This window comes from Chaetodon auriga, chromosome 15 (assembly GCF_051107435.1).
Source record: "Chaetodon auriga isolate fChaAug3 chromosome 15, fChaAug3.hap1, whole genome shotgun sequence".
In the NCBI taxonomy this organism is placed as follows: Eukaryota; Metazoa; Chordata; class Actinopteri; order Chaetodontiformes; family Chaetodontidae; genus Chaetodon; species Chaetodon auriga.
Genome location: NC_135088.1, coordinates 13867510 through 13889237, shown reverse-complemented (window position 1 = coordinate 13889237; position 21728 = coordinate 13867510). Strand labels below are relative to the sequence as shown.

Sequence of the window (21728 nt, the reverse complement as noted above, 5' to 3'; positions counted from 1 at the left end):
TACAGTAGCGTAGTCTTTTTATTTCAATCTGCGCACACATAAAACCGATGTTTCCACGGAGCGTTTCCTTGTGTCACTTTCCACCCTCAATGTAACAGTTTACTGCAACAAATACTCTGTAAGCATTTGCAGTTGTAATATGACAGGTACTGACATTTGAAATTTTAGTCCATCTTCTCGTTTGATTACTCTTCATTACAAACAAAAAAAAAAACACCTTTCCCATCTGGTAACCTTTAAAAGGTTACAAGCATCGTTACAGTGTTAATGTTAGCAGTACATGTTGACATGCAGGCTGTTTTATGTTCAACCTGAAGTGTCAGTGCAGACGTTTTTTTCACTGTAATGTGTTTCAGTACTCGACAAAAGAAAAAAAAAATGGACTGAAATTTAAAATATCCCTGTTCATTAAAGCAAATAATGCACCACTGCTGATGTGTTACAAGCAAAATCATACAAGTGGCACATCAAGCTACTGATGCTCTCCCAGCAGAACCAACAATACTTCACCCGACGTCATGCGAACAGTGACGCTTAGCCGATGAATGCATTCACCCTGAAGGTCATCATGTTTACATTCACTGTGGATGGTTCAGCCTGTGGTCAGTTTGATTGTAAGTACCTGGGATAATAAATATCCTCACATGTACATTAAAAATTGAACAAGAATTTCTCCAAATACACGAAAATGAACAGTTTGTGTTGATGAAACTCAAAAGGCACCACAGCACCTGAGTATCAGCAAAATGACCATATGAATACAAACACACGCGGTGGTCTTCAAACATCTGATGTCTTAGATGCAGAGAATCACCCGCTCAGCTCTGAGTGTGACACAAACATGAGATGACACATTCATACTCGAAACAACACAAGATCTGCTGCCCCGCTTGGTTTGGCGAGATACAATATTCAAGCCTTTCCCTTGGTGTTCTTTACTCTTACATATTGAAAGAAAAAAAAAACACACATGGAGGCATATTAAGGAAGCTGACAGAAACGAGTCTTTACCCTGCTGCCTTTCATGGTGTTTCGGTAACAAAAAGAAAAAAAAAAGACATGAACTAGTTAACTGAAATGTTCGTCATGTACACTTCAGTATAAAGAGTACAAAATCTTTTTTTTTTTTTTTTTTTTTTTTTACAGGTCAGACAGTGTCTTTATGAGATGAACAGTGACACACCTCAACAGTGACCAGAGATCATCATCAAACAAGGAAATTTAAAGTCTTAAATATATTCATTTGGGGCCAGATTGACAAAACCTTCTGGAGATAATAAGCGCTTCATGTTAGGACAATCCAATATACTTTAAATACGTCGCTTCTAAAACATCAAAAATAATAACAATAATCGCAGGTATTAATTTATATCTTTTGGTGCATGTACTTCATGCATGAGATAAAGACTCATAATAGTCCACCACGATGGTGACTTTAATTAATAATTGAATGAAAGCTCCACAATGTCTCAGGTTGTTCAATATTCTTTGTAAAAAACTAAATAAATATGTGGCAGAATGTCGGGAGAATATGGCAGCGCTGTGACAAAGAAATGCACTTGAGGTTGTTTTGAAACCGTCTGATGATCCAACCTGCCGCAGTGTCCGTCTGATTGGTGCTTCCCTTCAGTAAGGCTCCGAGTTCACTGTGATTATTTATGTAAGCACCGGTACAAAAAGAGATGGCAGTAAATCTGAAGGTAGAATAAGGAGCCCTGATATCTTTGACTGTGTCTGTGTGCAGACACCAACAGGAGCAATGTGAAGAAGAATTAGCACAACCCTGAAAGTGTTCTTGTCGATCTTCGCTAGCTTTTTATTCTCAGAACATCTTTGTGAATATGGTCCCTGCTGTTAACAAGAACAGCACTGAACTCAATTCACTTGTTGATCCTTCAAACTCTGGGTCTGAGGCACGAGTTTATGGTAAACTATATGATGTGTGTGTACATGTGAGAGGCGGGCGGGGGGAGGTTAATACATATAACAGAGTGGGCGTGGGGATGAAAAGACTTTAGCTAACAGACTTCAGCGTGCTCCACGGGTTTGTGCCGCGCACCTCAATGGGTGGCTCGTTGTAAAAGATGTGGTTGCACAGTTCTTCCAGTTGGGGTTCAGGATCTGTGGTGGCAAACTGAGCAGCTTCTTCGATTTCCTTCCTCACCTCCACATCAATCTCCTACAGAGGGCACACAGGTGACACAGTAAAAAATTACTGTCATCTCACATTGACAGTACATCTACACACATGAGGGAATGCGGTTATGAGGGTGTGCTTTTAATAGATCTCAATCACGGAGGCACCTGTAGCCTACAACATACACATAGGACATAATAGTATAGAGCAGCCAGTAGACATGTGACTCACGAAAGAGGCATCTTGTATTCTTTTAATTTCCTTGTTCAACTGGAAACCAAAAACATTTAAAAACTGCAGACTGGGTGAGTTCAGCTGAAGACGACGAGATAAAAGCTACACCAGTGACAATAGCTCTCTCTTGTGTTTAAACAACGCACTGCAGACCTGTGTGTAAACTCTTAGTATTCCTGCCCTCAACAGAGGACTGCAGCAGGAATCGTGTGCTTTTTTTTAGCTTCGTGTTATCAGTTTTCTGTTTTCTGTCCCAAACATTCCCCGATCACAGCTAATGCATCCAAACAGCTAGAGGAACTGTATGACTGTACCTTGAGCTCCTCCATGCTGGCCATGTTGTTGCTGAGCATGCGGTCCTTCAGCAAGGAGATGGGGTCGCTCTTCCCGCGGACCTCCTGGATCTCCTCACGTGTGCGGTAGCTGAAAGGGGAAAGATCGGTGCAGGGATGTCGTAGGGAGGCACTAATGCAATCATTTCACACCGAATCTAGGTGCGGCAACTCAAATGTTTGAAAATCACCAGCAACTCGTTACTTTGACTAACTGCTGTTAATACGAAGATAATTGATTTGTGCAAAACCAATGAGTGAGTTACTTTGCTATGATCTGTAGGTTGTTTACATTTCTCATAAGTACTTCAAGAAATTCCTCCTGTGTTATTTAAGGCAGCATTCATCTGCTTAAGCCAATAGCCACATTAGTGCGTGTTCAGACCATCCCTAAGCTGCGGTCAGGACGGTGCAAAGCCACTACAGCAGGAAGCAGTACATGAAGACTACTGTGGGACAGTGGCAGAAGCAAGGGGCAGCAGCACAGTGAGGATACACATTATTACTAATACATAAGTAACAAAGTGCTTAAAAGACACTCAAAAGAGTTATAGCACAATAAATATTCAATTGTACAAGTTTAAATTTACAAAAGTCAGGAAGTGATCTTTTACCTGACGCCAGGGTCGCTCATACTGTGTCCGTGATAGCGATATGTCTGAAGTTCCATGACGATGGGACCCTGATGAAACACAGCACACAAACAATTGAGCTGAGAAAATGAAAAACCACATTTCCTCCTCGACATAATTCAATGTTTTCAACTCACCTTCCCAGATCGGCAGTGATCGGCTGCAAACCTGGTCGCTTCCCGAACACACAGAAGGTCCATCCCATCCACCTGTGCACAAAAACAAGACCCCAAATTTCACTGAATCACTACGTGTCCCCTTCAGAGAAAACATTAGAGCCATTTATACTTATGTTTACTGAGTTTCACATGCAAAAAAGCATTTATTTATTTATTACCAGGTCAATGAAATGAATAAGTGATACGTTTAGGCTACTATATATATATATACACACATTGTAGTGTTCTGTATAGGAAAGTTTGGAGTGGCATGAGGTACAGTATGTATTGCATTCCAACACATTCATTTACCGGACAGTCTTTTCCAAAGCAATGTTATAATGTTATTACAACAGTTCGAGCGATCAAATGAAAACATAGACATGGCGCAAAGGAATTCTATTGTACAGTCGGTTTTATCAGAGGGGGAAAAGGTTTAACGACATGAGTAAGAAGAGTACCCTGAGACCAGGAATGAAGTCTCCTCTCTTGTAGTAGTCGGTGCTGGCTGCAGCTCGCTCCACTGACGTGCCCATACCATACCTGTTGTTCTCACAGATGAAGATGACGGGCAGCTTCCAAAGGGCTGCCATATTGTAGGTCTCAAAAATCTGACCCTGTGAAACACACAAAGGACGCAAAGCTCAGATGCGGGATGTCTATCGGGTCAGCAGCAGCTCTTATCCAAAAGTAGAGACAAAACTTTTAAAGTGGTCAATGTCAATAAAGTAGATTAGTAGCATTAAATCTTCAGCACTGAAAAAAGACTGTGCCCTACTTTTGAATGAAGCTGCTATTGATCTGTCTAATTACTGAACAGCTACTTTAAAACCACAGTGATTTCAATGCCATACCTGGTTGGCAGCACCGTCACCATAGAGACAGACACACAGCTCATTGTTGCCAAAATATTTGCAGGCCAGAGCCACACCAGCACCCAGAGGAACCTGCGGAGCATCAGAGATGTCTTTGAGTCACATCACACCAATCTTACTACAAAAAAATGCTAATTTAACAACATGGTCCTTGAAGGAACACAGAGTCTTATGTTGGTACAGACATGACACATTTTTTTTTTTTTAACAAAGCAAATATTATCTTTGAGTGACTTGCCTTTATCCAGTAGCCTGATACTTATTTCGACCCCTGATTTGTGATTTCATATAAGAGGTTGATGTTTTGGCTCACTCTTCTCTTTTTTAACTATTTTATTAATTATCAATTTATCTCTCTATAGGACACTCTGAACAGTCAGTCCAACCAAGTTTGCTAACTTACTAGCAAATAACTGTTCCTCTGTCTGGTCAGTTCACTGCACCCTCCTTTTAAACTTGTTAGGCAGTAATATAGTGCAGTCTAATGCTCACTCCGCCTAAGACACACTGGGGCTACATTACATCACTAACAGCAAACATCACAGAGAACAATGAGGGCAAAACAGCATCAGCGATCTGTTTGAAGTGAAAACTCTCTCTCTCTCTCTGGTCTTGCTCAGCTAAAAACACAAAAACAATGAATCTGCCAGCATGTTAGCATTCACCACCAAGCCTGATTGTAACCAGTACAACAACATTATCTTCACTTCACCTGTCTTTCCTCTGCTCCGCTCCATGTGTGATTATGTGTGGAGGGGCTGAGCACCCCCCTCGGTTAAACGCGAGGGCAGAGGATACCAATGAGAGCGTGAAATCTTAGCAGTGGTAATGATAATTCTGCAGCGGCAAATAACTATCAGAGAAACACTGCACCGACCAGGTTGTCATGGAATATGCAGGAACAGATAAGCGGGTTTAAGACCAATGTCACCTTCCTTTAGTTCCACAATATTTCAAGTATATCAGTACACACTATCAAACTAGACCCATTAATTATGCCCATGTGTAGCCCTTATGAGACTCACCACAGTTAAATCAAACTGACATCATACTGGTGGGACAGGTAGATCTACACTAAACAAAAAACACAGACTAAATGATAAACTGACCAGATGGTTTCAAACAGCGTATTCGACTCAGTGATGTACCTGAGCTCCGACAATTCCATTTCCTCCATAGAAGTTTTTACAGTACATGTGCATGGAGCCTCCTTTGCCCTTTGCAATACCCCCTCTTCTGCCTGTCAATTCAAAACAAAAACATGAAGGGAACAGAAAGCTGAGGTGAATGAAAAACAAAACAATGATTGCATCTAAAAATCAAAACATCTCAAAATTTTCTGAAGAGCGGAAGTGTCACAGTGTCTCAGCACTGCAGACTCACCAGTGAGCTCAGCCATGATCTCCTTTAAACTCCCTCCTCTGGTGAAAGTGTAGCCATGGGCACGGTACGCAGTGATCAGGTGGTCTGTCAAATTAATTGACGCTTCAATACCAACCGCACAGGCCTCCTACAAAGAGAGAACATACAGCTTGAAGTTAGATCTATATGAGATGAGCTTGAACGGACTGTAAATCCACACAGCAAACAAGCAATAGGAAATGTATTGTATTAGTATTTTTAAAACACTTTGTCAGTCTTCTTATGTTTTTACTGTACCTGGCCGTCATACAAGTGGCAGAATCCTCTGATGATCTTCTGCTTATACAGCTGATCTGCCTTTAGCTCCATACGCCTCATGGTCTGCATGATGCGGTAGTACTTCAGACCCTCATCACGAGTCAAAACCACCTGTGTGGCCGGGCCCTCATCCAGCTTGTGGGTGTCACATTTCTGGAGGAAAGAAAATATCCATAATAACTCACAAACTGCCACGTGCATTGATCAGTTTAGCACAAAATAAAGCTCTGAGTTTAAAGCTTACCTTGATTTCAAAGGTTGCCTGGGTTGTGAAGTCAGCATATGTGCGAGCTGACGTGACCACAGCAGCTCCCTGCCATGGGAGAGAAAAAAATAACAGACATTAAGACATTAAAATCTGCTGTGGTTTTTCAATACTAGAGCCAAAATGGCAGCGGTGTTCCAGTATCAATACAAAACATTATGTTCTTTCCTACTTAAAAAAAGATAAACACGTTCTCACATGCTGTACTAAATTTTGTTGAAATACAAGTAGCTGTACTAGAACTTTGCCTACATGAAATAGTACAACAGTGGCAAAAATATTGATTTAAATGGGGAATTATCTGAGCAACAGTAAGTAACAAAGATTATGAGTCTAAGCATGCATTCTTCAGAGCCACTAATTAAATTTCCTTAAGAAGATGAAATATCTCAAGGGAAACAAGAAAAATGCTGTAACTATAAGATCGTCTGTCAAGCAAAAAACAAGCATATATTGCCTTGATTTAAGAGATTTCATCTTACTTTGGTTTCACTTTTTGCAGCGTAACTCGGTTTAAAGTTACTGAAGTTAATGCTAGCTGTCAACTTTCATTAAAGAGAAAAAAAAAAAAAAAAAAAAAAAACACGCACCGTGAAAATATAGACTCTGACTCCATAATGACAACAAAAGAGTGAAACTGTGTAGAACTTAAGAAAAAAAATTACAGGACTGTGACTTAACTGACCAAAACACTGGGGTCACGATTTTATAAACAGTTTAGATTTATTGGAGACTTTAGCCGTGTTAGCCAAACAAGCTAGCTATCATTCGGCCCTGCAAGGTCAGAATAGCGATGACATTCCTGTTTTGGGTAAAATCTGGAGGTTTTAGAGGGAACCTGTGATGCAGTGTTTGGCTAAGACCGTCCACAGTTTAAAAAATGAGTACTTACATTTCTCTTAAGTCCTCCTCTCAGTACATTAGAAATATTGGACAGCATCTTTCCTGAGCTAGCTCACAGTACTGCACCCACGGCTCCGTCCTTCTGTCAGGCTCCGTCCTTCCGGTTCCGCTCGCTCTTCTTCTTCACTGGCTTCAATAACGGCAGCAAATACGCTGCTGCCACCACTGACAACGCATATATGAAAGAATAACATCTTCGAATTAATTTTTAGTTGTACGTCATTCGTAGGTATTACAATATAGGTAATTTTACAACAACAACAACAACAACAACAACAACAATAATAATAATAATAATAATAAGAAGAAGAAGAAGAAGAAGAAGAAGAAGAAGAATATTTGTTTCTCTTTTTTCTGACTGAATTAAAATCCAGTATGTAGGACAGCACAGAAGTACTGAAGGAAATGAAAAGAAATGATAAGGTCCTTTAGGTCATACTTGCTGTATTGCCTAATTTTGAGGACCTTTTTGTCAAAATAAAGCTTCACCTCAGTTTATATCAGTGCCTATTCCTAAATACTTTTAATATTAGACCTACAATAAACAAGGGTTTGGATTTCAAGACATGAGTACTGTTCTTTTAGGACTGCAGGCAAACTATAATAAAGCTGCCATGTGTAGTCTGCAGCATGCACTTTAGTAGAGGGGCACTTGAAGACACTGTGACATTCACTCAGTGCACAGAGTTGGAATAATGGGGACGGTATTGGGGCCCACTGCTCATTTTTACCCCCGGGGTCCTAATCCAGCCATTATCACAGCAAGTACTACATTGCACTATAATACTATATGTGACCCAGTGCACGTAAATGCTATGGATAGGATCACAATTTGCAGAAATCAGAAACTGGTTCCTGATAATGTATATCACTGTGTACATCACTAACCCAGTGATGAGTTCAGCACGTGAGTCTTTTATTACAATTATTATTATTCATGGATCCCCAGATTAAAACATAAACGCAGAAAATGTCCAATAGCAGCTGTATTTTTAATGTAATGTGCAGCAAAATGATGAAAGATGAGTGACGTCAGTGTCTGAACATGTGATACAGCAGATTGCCTGTGGTGGACCTCTTGTGTCTGGTACAATCAAGTAAACAGTTATTTGTTGTATTGATATATAGGGTGCAAACTGTGTTCGGCCTGGCACAGTGCACGCACTGATTCTGCATGTTGCCCTGTCTGTGTGTCAGTGCATAAACCAGCATTAAGTCAGCTGAATGTGCTGTGGATCTGGCTGAGCTGTGCGCAGAGGAAATCTCCTCCATCCACCGGTAATGTGTTAATATCAGGGCGGGCTTACGCTGCGACGCACGGTGTGGTCGATCGATAGTAAACTCGATTGTGTGCGCATCATCGTCTCTCCGCTCCACTCCCAGCATCTCTCTCCTCCATCCGCACACACGCCACTCTCCTGTCCTGCCCATCATCTCCAGCCTTTATAATGACCTTCAGGCTATCCAGCTGAATGGTTGTTTTTGTGGCTGCGCTTCTCAGTGCTGCTGCTGTGGAGGGAAACGGATACCTGTGCTGCATCGGCATCACTGCGGCGCGTTTGTGGGTGACCGCGCGTCCAACCATTTGGGTGTATTCTGCACGCGACAGCAAGGCTGTAGGCTACCATGGCGAAAACAGTCTTATCATCCGCTACAGTGACAGGTGAGCTTTTTGTGAGGCTGGAATCTTTATCTGTTGTTGGGTTTGCGCCGCGATTTGAAGCAGACTCAATGAATGACGCAACTGACATTTCCACCGCTTTATGTGCACGGAGCTGGTCTGTGCAGAGATGATCAGGCGCCACTGACGTGTGTATTCGCTGGTTGTTTTCACTTGATGCAGGTCTATAATGTGCATCATCAAAAATACAGAGGGACATATTTATTTATTCTCCTGCAAAATAAACCCAAATCGTCTGGCCTGTAATGCTTTTTTTGTTTTGTTTTGTTTTTTAATCATGAGTTAAAGTGTGTTTGTGTCTTCTGTCATTGTTTGATGCACATTTTCTCATCAGGGGATAAGACGTGATAAGAGTCCTGTCACTGCTAAGCACAATCAGGGGATGCGTGTAGACTTTCCTTTGTTTTGGTGATGACGCGGCTCAATCGGATAAAAGGGTTCAAATAGGTGGAGAGAAGAAGACTGTGCAGATTCATGGATTACAATTTCTATGAGCTTCAAACCATTTTGTGATGACTATGTGGGCTGAAGGCTGGGTCGTAGCTCAGACTGCATTTACCCTCCACACCCTGAGAGAGGGAAAATCTCCCCACAGGTCAATAATCACATTTGGTACAATTGTATGAGTGACTCTGTTCCATGAAGGAGAAAAGTCTTGTCTAGTTCACTGCTCCATTGAGAACGATGCAAGGTGACTACTGGAGACATTTGTTATGTTGGAACTACTAGACATTTTTTTTTTTAATTCATAAAAATTCAGTCTTGATTTCACATTTTTTTATGTGGAACAATCTTATACATCATTTTGTTTCTGCAGCTTGTATCTTACAACAACAGGTCCAGGATAATGTGTGGACAGCTCTGTAAGATAGAGAAATACCATGAGCGGCATTCCCCTCAAAACCATAAAAGCTACAGTAAACACACCGTAGAGTAGACTTCTCATGGTCAAATCGATAAAATGTTACTGTGGAGAATAAATAAATGTTACATGTTGATGCATGTGCAGGTGATCGTGAAAGTTTAGGTCGAGTGAGCAAAGTGACATCCAGGCAGCAGCTCTCCTGTCTGACATCAGCCAAACCAAGATGGACTCATTGCCGTCTGCCAGGTTTAAGGAGAAAACAATAAAAGCCCTGACTGAAAAGAGAGTGATTCACTTGATCAAGTGAAGCCACTGACTGTGCTGGCAGTTTAGCCTACAAATATTGACTGAGTTGAATTTGTGGAATTAAACTTTCTTCTCTTTTTTTTTTCTTCTTTTTTTTGAGGCACGTTCAAAGATAAGCATCCACCCACTGTGCTGAGATTAAGATGTAGTCACTGTTCTCAACTCTCCATATTACGCTATGGATTTAACTAATAATCAATTATTTAATTTGGTTACCTCGGCTATAATAGCGATGTAAGACTTGTGTTAAACTATACTTGTGTTTTATTAGTATAACAACTAAAAAAGGTGTCACATTTTGGGTTTTTACTTCAATTTAGGTGTATGTTTGTATCTTAATCACAGACAGTAGAGTGTGTGATGTCTCATCTGTTTGCATACACATCTTCCAGATGCACACACACTTTTACACACTCATCTTGTGACTGTATCATTTCTTGGCTGTGCACCAAACTTCTCCATTCATACCATTTACAACCATTGTGACTTGTGATACTGAGGTGGAAACGTGAGCTTACTGTTTAGATCAGTACTCTTTGTGTTCTTTCATTTCTGTGTGTTAGGTGAAAAAATGGCACCGCCATCCATCACTCTACTTCCTGAAAAGAGATCTCCAACAAACGGTCACAGCTCTCCAGCCCGAACTGGAAAAACGCGTGAGTAATCTTCTCCGGCTTCTCGTTTGTAATTCACACTTTGCCTCCAAGTGGTTTCATCTGGATGAAAATGACTTACACAGTGATGTGGATTAATGCACAATTACTAGAGTAACATAGAACCCATACTATGACACTGTAGGCCTTTAATAGGTATATAATAGGAAAATGTGTTCCAGGGCTGCTCTGTTGTCACTGAATGCAATGGGCTGGTTACAGCAGCAGCACAAGCTCAGCAGCCATAATCAAAAGAGGCATTCAGCATGTGTGGACTGATTATCTCATCAAGGACAGTTTCCTCCCCTCTCCTGCATTTTGCTGCAGTTTGCCCTTGGCATGGGGCTACTTGGCATTTTGCAACACAATGCATTGAACACAGAGCAGCCCCACACAGAGCCACCGGAATGCTTCCATCTGCTGGTAGTAAAGCAGCACTGCAGGTCAGTGCTGTGGTGCTGATGTCATTCCTCAAAGCTGCGTGTGTGTGTGTGCCCTCTCTCCTTCTGTCATGATGACCCCAGCTCCATCTAACACAGAGAAGAAGCCGCAGATAAATGGACACGCGTCTCCTTCACACTTTGCAGCTAACGTTGGTAACAACCATGCAGGTAAACAAAGTAAGTCTCAATGTTTGCTTCTATTAAACGGCTTTTTTCTGTCTCTGCTTTAATTGGGCTGCATTGCCAATGGCTTTTGTGTGTGTGTTCTCTGACATTTCTATTCATCTTTCAGTTGTGGAGGGTTATATGAAGACGGACGACAGGATGCGATTAGCCAAAGAGAGACGTGAGGAGAGGGAGAGAAGCCTGGGTAGGTGATCCTGGCCTCTTTTTTTTTTTTTCTTTTTGGCACAAAAACAAATAAAGAGGCTGATTTTGTGAACTCAGAGGCTCTCAAATGCCCTTGAGTTATTATTTTCCACTGCAGCTTTGCTGCAAAGGTTTTTTTTTGTTCTCTACAGTTTAATTGGTAGTGGAAGTGCTTGGCTAGCCAGTAGAAGATTCATCCTGAGTTCACTGGGTTTTTGATGTGATGAGCTAAGTCACTTCAGAGAATGTGACAGTAACGTAGAATAATCCACAAAAGTAGGTCTCTCACTCACTGTTAATCATGCAGCTCCTGCAGTCGCCTCACGATGATGACAAGGATTTCTATCATCATGACTATCAAATTCATCATGACACATACAGGTTCATGTTATAATGAGAGATTTTGAGGGTGCTGTGTAAGAAAAATCTTACTAAATCTCAAGGAAAAGATACACAATTCTTAAAAAAGTCTTTTGAAAAGAGATTGAAATGTATTTAACATATTATTTTTGCAAAATGGTAAAAAAACAGAGCCTGTTATTTCTTTTGTGGTATATATCCTGAACTCCACACAACCAGCTGAAGAGCAGAAAGCCGCCGGCAACAACATTGTCCAATTAACTGGATTTTTTTTCAATGGAACCTGTAGCAGAGTTGATCTTGTCTCTTTCAGCGGCCAGGGAGCAGCTGATCAGGGAGAAGGAGCGCAGAGCTCGGCTGCAGTACGAACGCACAGTGGAGGAACGCTGGAGGCGGCTGGAGGAGCAGAGGCAGAAAGAGGAGCTCCGCAGAGCTGCGGTGGAGGAGAAGAGGAGGCAGCAGCTCGAGGAGGAGAGGGTCAGCTGATCTAACAAAAAATCTGAATCCACATCTGTCTAATCTAAGAATGCACTATTGCCTAATGCCTACTCTATGTGTCAAATTTGTGGTTGTGTTTATGCAAAATACATAAAAACAGCCATGTGACTTATCCTAAATGACAAAGAGACAAAACCAGCAGTGCGGGGACGGTGTTCAAATATGGATCGTCTCTGCTGTGTTGCGTTCAGGAGCGTCTGGAGGCCCTGATGAAACGCTCTCTGGAGCGAAGCCTCCAGCTGGAGCAGAGGACCAAACGCTGGAGCAGAGGCTGCCCCACAGGAGCAGGTCAGAACTGAGCTTATAGTTGTAATTAGAGATTGTTTGGATGTAAGAGGCATGGATGGCAAAATGAAACGGGAATGATCTGAACCTGAGAGGCAGCGGGATGTGGAGGAAGAATTTTGCTTTTTTTCTGAAGGATTGCATTTTGCTGTATTTCTGTGAGACACCATGACAGAGTATGTGTGTGTATGTATGCCATAGGTTTGTGTGTGTATGTGTGTGTGTGTGTGCGTGTGTGTTGAAGAGAGCCTTCTCTTGGCCTGTTCATTGCCGTCAGCCTGGCTGCTGAAGTACGCATGAGCAGAAATGTGTTCCTGGTTTCCCACAGAGGCAGGATGGAGTTACACATCTGCATTGGTGTCTATGTAGCATGGAAGGAAGTACACCTTTAAAACTTCTGTGGTTGACTGCAAAAATGTGAATGTAAAATGTGGAAATAATTCAGACAAAATCAGTGTTCATTACTCAGCTGGGGAGTCAAACTCTAAACACAATGTCTTTAAACCACACCCAAAAAAGGACAGATTACATGACATCATGGCATCCCTGCTGTTGAGTTAACTCTCATCCGTGTCTCTTCGGGTGGATGAGGAATTGCTCAGATAAACTGTTCATAATGCTCTGACTGCTCACCTCTGCTCTGCTCTGCTCCGCCCGCTGCCTATAGGTGACAGTGAGAATGCCCCACTCCCTTTCTCTGCTGCCTCCGCCTTTTCCCATGGCATTGCCTCCCCCCTTCCTGCTGTCAGCGAATCTGGTAAAGTTAAGACCCCCTTGCCTGCCCAAATGTATCCCCCCTCCTGTTCATCCAACGGTTCCCATGTCTGTGTTTGTTTGCCTTTGGGCAGGCTGAAACTTCAACTTAAACCAAAGGCAAAAGTCTTCTTCCTGTAATGCATGCTTGTTAAGCTGCTCTGTTGCTGAACTTTTAATGATGCCCTTACTGTGCAGATGAGATATAATGTAGTTCTCTGTGCACTCTAGGCTTTGATATGTTTGCTGTGTTCGTGCTCCGCTGCAGATGCTTTTATCTTTGAGTTATCGTTGCAAAAGACAGTGTGGAGAGAAGGTTCAGGGCTGCAAATTAACAGACAGATGTTATCAGTAGAGGAGCCTAAACTGACATATAGCCACACATTTATCCAAAACTACTGGTCTTATTCTGATTTAACCTGATTTTCAGGCAGAATTAAGCGGAGACATTTCCATCTTCCTGGTGTCCTGGAGGAACTTTCATTCTTTTCTCCACCATGCAGGAGAAAAGAGGACAATGAGAAATTGCACTAGTTTGCGCCATTTCATAAACCAAATCTTGTGTTTTCCTCCAGTGACTCATCACCTTTAGCCCAGGATCCCTTTATCATGTGTCTTTTAGTAAACACAAACATTCAACATGTATAATTCTCTTTCAGATTTCCCTAGAGGTCAACCGCCGGATTAGTTTCCCCAGATCAGAAACCTCTCAGTAATTACAAACAGGCTAAAGGACAGTAGATCAGATTGACTTGAAAATCTCAACGGATCTCAAACACTTGATGTATTATTTTCACAGTTATGTGCGTCATTTCTGTTTTGATAACCTGGGATGATGGTGTAAGAATGAAAGCAGCTAAGTGGTGCTGACTCTGGGTCCCTGGAGGGGACGGTTTTGGAGATTAATCGTACATGACCTAGAATAGAAATGTGTGCACTAAAATAGACACAGATACAGGCATCCCACTGGGAGGGCTGCACTCTTTAGAGATTACTCTCTGTACAGATGGTGACAGATGGACGAGAAGTTACTAGAAATGGCAAGAAGACTGCTTCTAGTGTTGTGTAGTTGATCCATGTTTAGGGCCTTTGCTTTTGTGATTGTGAGATTGCATAAGGTCCACATGTGTTTTCATTTGCTGTCATTGTTTTGGGTGTGGCAAGGACAGAAATGTTGGGATTCGGGATTATTGTTCGCAGCCAGCATGCTGGCATGTGTGTGCCTGCATCACACTGCATTGTAGCACACAGACTCAGGAATTCCTAAAAATGAGAAAGAGTTTCGTTAACACACCCCATTATGTCTGACTGCTGGCTGAACCGGTCATACTGGTAGTTGAAAGAAAAAGATGCGTTCAATATCCCTCAGTCAGGCCTAATCTAATACTGGGAAATCAATGGGCTCTTTTTGGCAGAATCAGAGCAAGAAAGTGTCCCTCCGTGTTTGTCTGTTTGAGGTAAAAACAAGCAGACAGAGGAGCTGACTGAGAGTTGATCTGGATAAGTTGATCTTGCACTTTTACCTTTTACTGCCAAAAGAAAATACAAAATTGTTAATGATGAAAATAACGTGTGATGGTGATGAAAATTTTCTTGAAATGAGCTGCAAATCAAAAACCTGATACAGCTCGACATGCATGCCGAAATCTACTAATACATTTCCACATGACATTTAAGATCATGGCTCAAAATACCAAAGGTTCTTGCATTCATTTTGTTTTGCATTATCATCCAACTGACTTTGGCTGCAAAAGTGAGTCTGTAAACTGCAGTTAGGTGAAGCACACACTGTCCAGTCAACCCCCCCCCCCCCCCGTCCTCCACCTTTGGCCACTGTATTACTGTTCCTCAGTCACTTCCTATGTGTCATCATCTGATTTGATAAGCATCGTGTTTGTCATCATGCAGCACCCTGCAGCCCTCACAGGTCACCTTTCTGCACCTCGCTAAACCCTGGAGATCACAACAGAGCTGGACTTCAGGGAGGCTCTCAGTCCACTCCCAATACCCCCAAGGTCTTGTACACACATGCTGTACCTTGACATAGTGACATAAGATCTGTAACAATCAAACATTAATGGATATAGGCTGCAAGATCTTATGTCTTGAGTCACTCTGACTTCCAGAAAGAGCGTCTGCGCAGAGACAGAAGAACTGCATCCCCAGGTTGTGCGTCCCCCTTGAGAAGATCCGAATCTCCTGCTAGTGTCACCAAGTACTTGGCATCCCCTACTACCTCCAAGTAAGATTATTTGTTTGGTGTTGAAGGTCAGCAGGGACAATTACCTTGTTTGTACGGCACAGCTTTTCAATTTCTCTCCTGTCATGAAACATCTCCGTCTGTGTCTGTGCAGGCTGGCATCTAAGATGCGCAGCCAGTCTCCTTGCAATGCACATCAGTACCATTACTCTCCAACAAGGCATCGCCCAAACCTGTCAGCTGATGATAGGAAACCCGAAGACAAGAAGGTGGAAAAACTTGAACCATCCAAAGATGAGGCCACAGTGAAAAAGAATGCTGACAACAACGTCACCAGTCCATCATCACAAGCTGAGAAGAATGCGGTCAATGCTGAGATCATTAAATCCAAATCAACTAAAGGAGAAACTTTTGATAAGCGTCTCAAAGGCGACACACCTGAAAAACATCAGTCCCCGGACAGAAAGGACCACATGTCTCCAAAAGCGGATTCCTCAGAGAAGAAGACGCAGAGCAACGCCCAGGATGCAGACAAGAAAAAAGGTGGACTTTATACAAACGACAGAAAAATATTTGTAACCTCACACTGAATTAAGCTTTAGTGCACTTGGATGGTCTTACAGCAGTTTTGGTGTGTGTTTGACAGAATCAGCACCCTGCGCATCCGCAGTGAAGATGGCAGCTGGCACAACAAATGCAGAGGAGGCTACCAGGTTACTGGCAGAGCGAAGGCGTCAGGCTCGAGCTCAGAAAGAACTGGAAGACAAAAAACGGGAACAAGAGGAAGAAGAAAGGTGAGTTTATTGAATGAATCATGAAATAAAGACAGCATTCAATAGTCTGTGGGGTTTGAGTCTTTACGTGGCTTTGATAAGTGTACTCACCTGCCGATCAGACTAAGGCAAGAACAGCTGAGGAAGCAACTCGCGCAGGAGCAGCGACAGCAGGAGGCAAAGGCTCAACCAGTAAAGGAGAAGGGGAAAAATGAGGAAGATCCTCAGAGGCAGAAGCAAGAAGATGACAGACGAAAGAAGGAGGAGCAGGAGAAGGAGCTGCAGACCCAGATGGACAAAGAGGTAAGAGATCATTGAAAGGTGGTATAAGGCAGTTGTTTTTGCCTTAATGCTGTACACATTGTGTTCAGATGTCAGGTGACTCTCTGGCATATTGTGTAAAATACTGTCCTCTTGACCTTAACAGAGAGAAAAAGCCAAAGTCCAGGCTCAAGAGGATGCGGAGCGTCAGCGGCAAGACAGAGAACTGCAGGCGCAACAAGAAGAGGAGGAGAGGCAACTGAGGAAAAAGGTTATTTTAAACAGAAAAACAGTCACTGCACGCATTGCATGCGGGTTGCATGCTGTACTCTGAATTGTGTTCACACAGCAATTAAACATTGGTGTATTTTTGCAGAGAATCGAGGAGATCATGAAGAGAACTCGGAAGGGTGAAGCTGACTTGAAGGTACTGTAAGAGAGTCTGTTCTCGTACAGTAGTCCTGCTGCCTTTAAGCACCTGCTGATTGTGTGATCGAGATTTTTTTTTTTCCAACTTTAATTTATTGAAAACTCTGACTTTCTGTTGTTATTATCTTTATTAAATTCTATTGTTGGTGACACTTTGGTTTTGTGTCCTGATTACCCCCCAAAACGTTGACTCTCTCGTTGAATCAGAAGGAGGAGCAGGTGGAGACGAAGGCCGTCTCACCACCAGGTTAGTGTGCTCCTCGGCTGCGGATCCTTCAGTTTGCTTGCTGTCCCTGCTCACTCCACCCCTCTCAGTATGCCTTGCAGCTGTAAAAATGCAAACAGGGCATGCGTGGTTTATGATGGGATTCATTTATTAGCTTTTTTTTTTTTGAGCATGCGCAGCAGCAATCTGTATTTTTATCAGTTGGCTTGTGTGAGATCTCAGACCGACGCCAATATTTTTCCAGCATTCTTCTTGTCTTGTAATAATCCTGCTGCTTTTCAGAAGAATGGACTGCTAGGATCCTTGTTTTCACCAGCTTAAGTCAACCAAGCAAAATTGTTTGTTGTTATGTTGCTTGTGCTTTGGGCCATACATTCAAAACCATTTGGTGGGGTTAGACAGTCCTTTCTGGAATATGGAGCAGCAGCCAAAGACTTTCCTCTTGATGCTGAGAGGGCACCTTTTACTGTAGAGCTGTGCCAGGGGAGCTGACTGTAAAATTAGCTGCTCTTGAAAATGCCCTTGAAAGTTTTGTTCAGGGAACGCTCTGTGCAGTGTGAGCTAAGACTTTATCTGGACTGTCCAGCCTTAATTCCAGTGTAGCTGAGTACATTTACTCAAGTACTGTATTTGAATACAATTTTACTTGCAGTTTACTTGAGTAATTCCATTTTATGCTCCTTAATTCTTCCACTACACTACAAATTAGAACAAATATTGTACTTATTACTCCACCACATTTGTCTGACAACTTACATTATTAATACTTATATAAACCAACTAATGAATTGAGATTGATTTCTATAGGTTCTGCTACCCAGCAGTATATAAGTAACTAAAATAAGCTCAACCTTTACCAGCAGCAGCATTTAAGTGCTGACACATCAATGCATCACTAATTACAATTCAGTCATATATGATTTTGAAATGGGCCATTCTGCATAATGAGTACTTTTACTTTTGGTACTTTAAGTAAATGTCAATGCTAATACTTTACAATCGTGCATAAGTACGATTGGGAATGCAGGACTTTTACTTTGAATAGCATTTTTTTACATGTAGTTTTACCATCTAAGTAAATGATGTGAATTCTTCTTCCACCACTTGTTAGTTCACAAATAATTTGGGTTTTACAATAAGTCAATGTCAACATTTTGAATCAACTTGTCCACCAATATTAGTACTACGTGACAGCCAATGTTACTGCTAGCAGGAACAGACCCAAGTCAACCCAGTTGATGTTAACTGGACCGTCCAGATAAAGTGAAGCCCACTGTGGTGTTTTTGCTTGTTTTTTTTTTTTGTATCCTCCACAGGTGAAGAAAAGACTGTTGAAACTAATACACAGGTGAACGAGCAAGCAGTGAAAAAGGTTGAGTTTCAGATTAAAGAGCAGGTCACAGTCCAGGTCAACCCGAAGGAATGTGCCTTGGTGAAGAAAGAAGCAGCAGCAGCTGCAGCACAGATGGACAATCAGAAGAGTCTGCCAGTTAAAAACAACACTCATCAAGTGACACCAACACACGGTGTTCCCGACAAGAGACCGGACACCAAGCAGACCAGCGAGGAGCATGGCAGCCAACCAAACAGAGAGGGCAAAGCCGGTGTCCTCAAGCAACAAGGAAAAGAGGCAGAAATGAATGTAAACAAGCAGCACAGGGCAAACGTTAAAGCCACAGACCAAATAAATAAAGAGCTGACGAAGGCGGCACCGGCAGCAGACGCCAAAGTCAACCAAAGGGAGGCTGGTATGATGAATGGAGCAGTGAGGGGCGAAGGAAGTGCTTTGAAGAGCAGCCATATAACTGCAGAGGTAAGCAAACAACAAACCCTGCATGTGTCAACAGCTGAGGGGAAAGCTAAAGGAGGGTCCCAGGTGGAGGTAATTAGACCCACTGTGACACCCCTGCCGGTGGAACATCCATCCCCGCCAGTCATCAAGCTGGAGCCGCTGGATGTGAAGGGTACAGGGGCGTGTGACGAGGTGCAGTCCATGGAGGTCAGGTGAGTCGTCAGGTAACGCTGCCATTGTTAAAGCAGTGCCACAATACATGCTTGGTCTTAAAGGACACCAATGATTCTGGACACCGATATTTTAAGTAACTGCTTTTTTTTTATGATTATATTCCAGCCCAGCTTCCAAGGAGGAGCTGATCTCAATCCCCGAGTTCTCACCAGTCAACGACATCCAGCACGGCAGTGTGAGTAACACCCGAGCTCTCGAAGATCTGATGGACCTGACGGGCAGCGTCACCTACCCCAAACTGTCCTCTGACGGCAACATAGGCGACTGCAACAAGAACCTCATCGAGGGTGTCGTTAGTCCCATGTCAGACTCAAAGCTCGTTGGGATGTCGACCCCGTCCTCAAATAAGCTTAGCATTAAATAGTCCATTAATCTCTCTTTTTCCTTCCTCTCGCTTGCCTTCCCTCTCTCTCTCTCTCTCTCTTCCCTCTCTCTGTCTCACACGCACACACACACGCACATAGGGTGTCACATTGTGAGTGTGTACCCCTGTGTCACTACACTTATGGGAATAGAGCCATAGAGATTGATTTAAAAAAAAAAAAAAGGAAACTGTGACTCGCAATATAAACTCAACATCTTCTATATTCTAATCACATCATAATTGACCATTGAAATGATGTATCAAAGATTTAGTTTGATCTGCTTGTTATGAAATAAGTGTGTGTGTGTGTGTGTGTGTGTGTGTGTGTGTGTGTGTGAGAGAGAGAGCACATGTGAAAGAGGGTCAGGGAGAGAGAGTGTGTCTGAATATGTGAAAAATATCAGGGTTTTGAATATTTTAGAAATTTAAAATAATATTATTGCAAACATATGGTAAGAATCTAATTTCCCCTGCACAGACTCCCCACTGGGTTCCACCTCAGTCCACGTACTGGACTAATAAAGCCTGCTCGCAGCATCGATGACTACATTTGTACCTCTGCCTTTCCCCTCTTGAGCCTTCAGATCTAATTCAGTGTGTCGCTGGGAAAGGCATGACTATCTCATTTTCACAACAGCCTAGTTTGTAGTACTTATCCTTTCTAGGTAATGTTATTCACGCATGTATTGGTGATTGATTTGGCTGGAAATTTAATGGATTCATCTGGCAAACTAAAACCCACAAGACTCTCAGGACCACTGCAGTCCTACATTCTTCCCAATCCAGCGAGGTCTAATCATTAGATCACTCACATTTCTGATTTCATGGCAATGAGGTGATTCCCTTTATTCCTTTTTTTAATCTTTACCTGGGGCTTTCTAACTGCACGTGAGTGAGGAGGATGATTGCAAAGCTGTAAACTTGAATGTTATTGCACATTTAAAAACATCATAGCATCAGCACAAATGATGGTGCTGCACTACATGTTTGATGCAGGCTCAAGTGAATCGCTAACTTGGACTTTATTGCAAATATACACTAACTGCATTCATAAAAGCTTATTTTACTGGCAAGGTGCCCGTTTGAGATGAAAATACTGAGAGTGGAGTGACTTCATGTCATGCCTTGCCATGTGAAGTGCTTCCAAGGCATAGTGCAAATGGATGCGTTCGTCTATTACACAGCCAGTAACATACATATTCCAATCAATAGATTTTTGGCTATTGATGCATAAGACTGAAGTGCACTGGGTCAGGAATGCTTGTAACTTGGATGAGTGCCCTGTAGCTCTAAAGATGCTGTCTGCTGTCACAGTTTTTCTTCATCTGTCATGCTGTACTGTGTGGTCGTGTGTAGGAATTATCCAGTGGGATAACTTTAATTTCTTGAGTAATGCATAAAATGACTAATATTTGCAATTTTTCATTTTCTGTGTCATGTCAAAAATGGATTTTTTTTGTAGGGTTGCCTCATGAGGGACTGATTGGTAACTGGATGTTAGTCTTCTGGCTGTGTGTGTTTACCCTCTCATTGGGATTGTTGTGTGGGACCTGTAATACTTGAACCTCGGTTTGAAATGCACCATCTCCGCCATGCCACAAACAGTTACTCCAACAGCTCGTACATGTTGACATTTGTGTTCCTCAGACAATAGATAGCCTGACAGAGGCGTTTTTAATTGTCTTAAGTGAAGTAGCCACATGTTGCACACAGTGTTTGGAAGTTAGGATTTACTCTATATTTTGCAATGCTGCTGTTCCACATTGACTAAAATGCTGCTTTTTTTTATTTTTTATTTTTTGCAAAGGGGAATGATTTAAAGTAAAATCAAGTGATAAAAAAAATGATGCATACAACCACTTCAAAAGGTATTCAAGTCTGCTCATAGCCATACTCCAAAACAGTCTACCAGCTTAACTCTTTAAGTTATGTAATTACTGTAGACATTGTGCATGGTTAGCATGGTCATAACAATGAATAAAGTGTAAAACTGGAAATTATGTGCTTTTGCTTTCGTGTT

The 21728-nt window shown here is 42.2% G+C and overlaps 2 protein-coding genes across 11 annotated transcripts; one reads left to right on the top strand and one right to left on the bottom strand.

Moving 5' to 3' along the window:
* pdha1a (pyruvate dehydrogenase E1 subunit alpha 1a) lies at window positions 1-7353 on the bottom strand. 3 transcript variants are annotated; one of them, XM_076750494.1, is made up of 11 exons: window positions 7206-7353; window positions 6293-6361; window positions 6028-6201; window positions 5752-5878; window positions 5517-5608; window positions 4348-4440; window positions 3955-4110; window positions 3473-3544; window positions 3318-3385; window positions 2686-2794; window positions 1-2179 (listed from the first exon to the last, which is right to left on the bottom strand). In XM_076750494.1, the coding sequence occupies exons 1-11, from the start codon at window positions 7251-7253 to the stop codon at window positions 2015-2017; spliced, it is 1173 nt and encodes a 390-aa protein (XP_076606609.1). In that variant the 5' UTR covers window positions 7254-7353; the 3' UTR covers window positions 1-2014. The 3 variants fall into 3 exon arrangements, 2 of the variants coding, with proteins under 2 accessions (XP_076606609.1, XP_076606610.1); XR_013078238.1 differs by having other exon boundaries at window positions 1144-2179; window positions 2686-3152; XM_076750495.1 differs by lacking the exons at window positions 1-2179; window positions 2686-2794 and adding an exon at window positions 2965-3149.
* Window positions 7354-8315: 962 nt separating this feature from the next.
* On the top strand, window positions 8316-21702 carry map7d2a (MAP7 domain containing 2a). 8 transcript variants are annotated; one of them, XM_076750011.1, is made up of 17 exons: window positions 8316-8879; window positions 10632-10724; window positions 11246-11341; window positions 11457-11534; window positions 12207-12370; window positions 12583-12679; window positions 13344-13433; window positions 15338-15444; window positions 15556-15671; window positions 15784-16172; window positions 16276-16423; window positions 16525-16705; window positions 16830-16934; window positions 17040-17090; window positions 17303-17339; window positions 18635-19322; window positions 19450-21702. In XM_076750011.1, exons 1-17 carry the CDS (start codon window positions 8843-8845, stop codon window positions 19706-19708), a joined length of 2736 nt encoding a protein of 911 aa, XP_076606126.1. In that variant the 5' UTR covers window positions 8316-8842; the 3' UTR covers window positions 19709-21702. The 8 variants fall into 8 exon arrangements, with proteins under 8 accessions (XP_076606126.1, XP_076606125.1, XP_076606130.1 ...); XM_076750010.1 differs by having other exon boundaries at window positions 17300-17339; XM_076750012.1 differs by having other exon boundaries at window positions 8579-8879; window positions 11246-11332; window positions 17300-17339.
* Window positions 21703-21728: the final 26 nt, after the last annotated feature.

Bases quoted from the DNA above. Each gene is read 5' to 3' on its own strand.
- map7d2a (XM_076750010.1), top strand. From the start codon at position 8,843: ATGGCGAAAACAGTCTTATCATCCGCTACAGTGACAG. The intron at 15,445-15,555 runs GTCTTGTACACA...TCTGACTTCCAG, and splicing joins CCACTCCCAATACCCCCAAG to AAAGAGCGTCTGCGCAGAGA. The intron at 16,706-16,829 runs GTAAGAGATCAT...TGACCTTAACAG, and splicing joins AGACCCAGATGGACAAAGAG to AGAGAAAAAGCCAAAGTCCA.
- pdha1a (XM_076750494.1), bottom strand. From the start codon at position 7,253: ATGCTGTCCAATATTTCTAATGTACTGAGAGGAGGACTTAAGAGAAAT. The intron at 3,545-3,954 runs GTACTCTTCTTA...TTTTGTGCACAG, and splicing joins ACTTCATTCCTGGTCTCAGG to GTGGATGGGATGGACCTTCT. The intron at 3,386-3,472 runs GTGAGTTGAAAA...GTGTTTCATCAG, and splicing joins ATCACTGCCGATCTGGGAAG to GGTCCCATCGTCATGGAACT.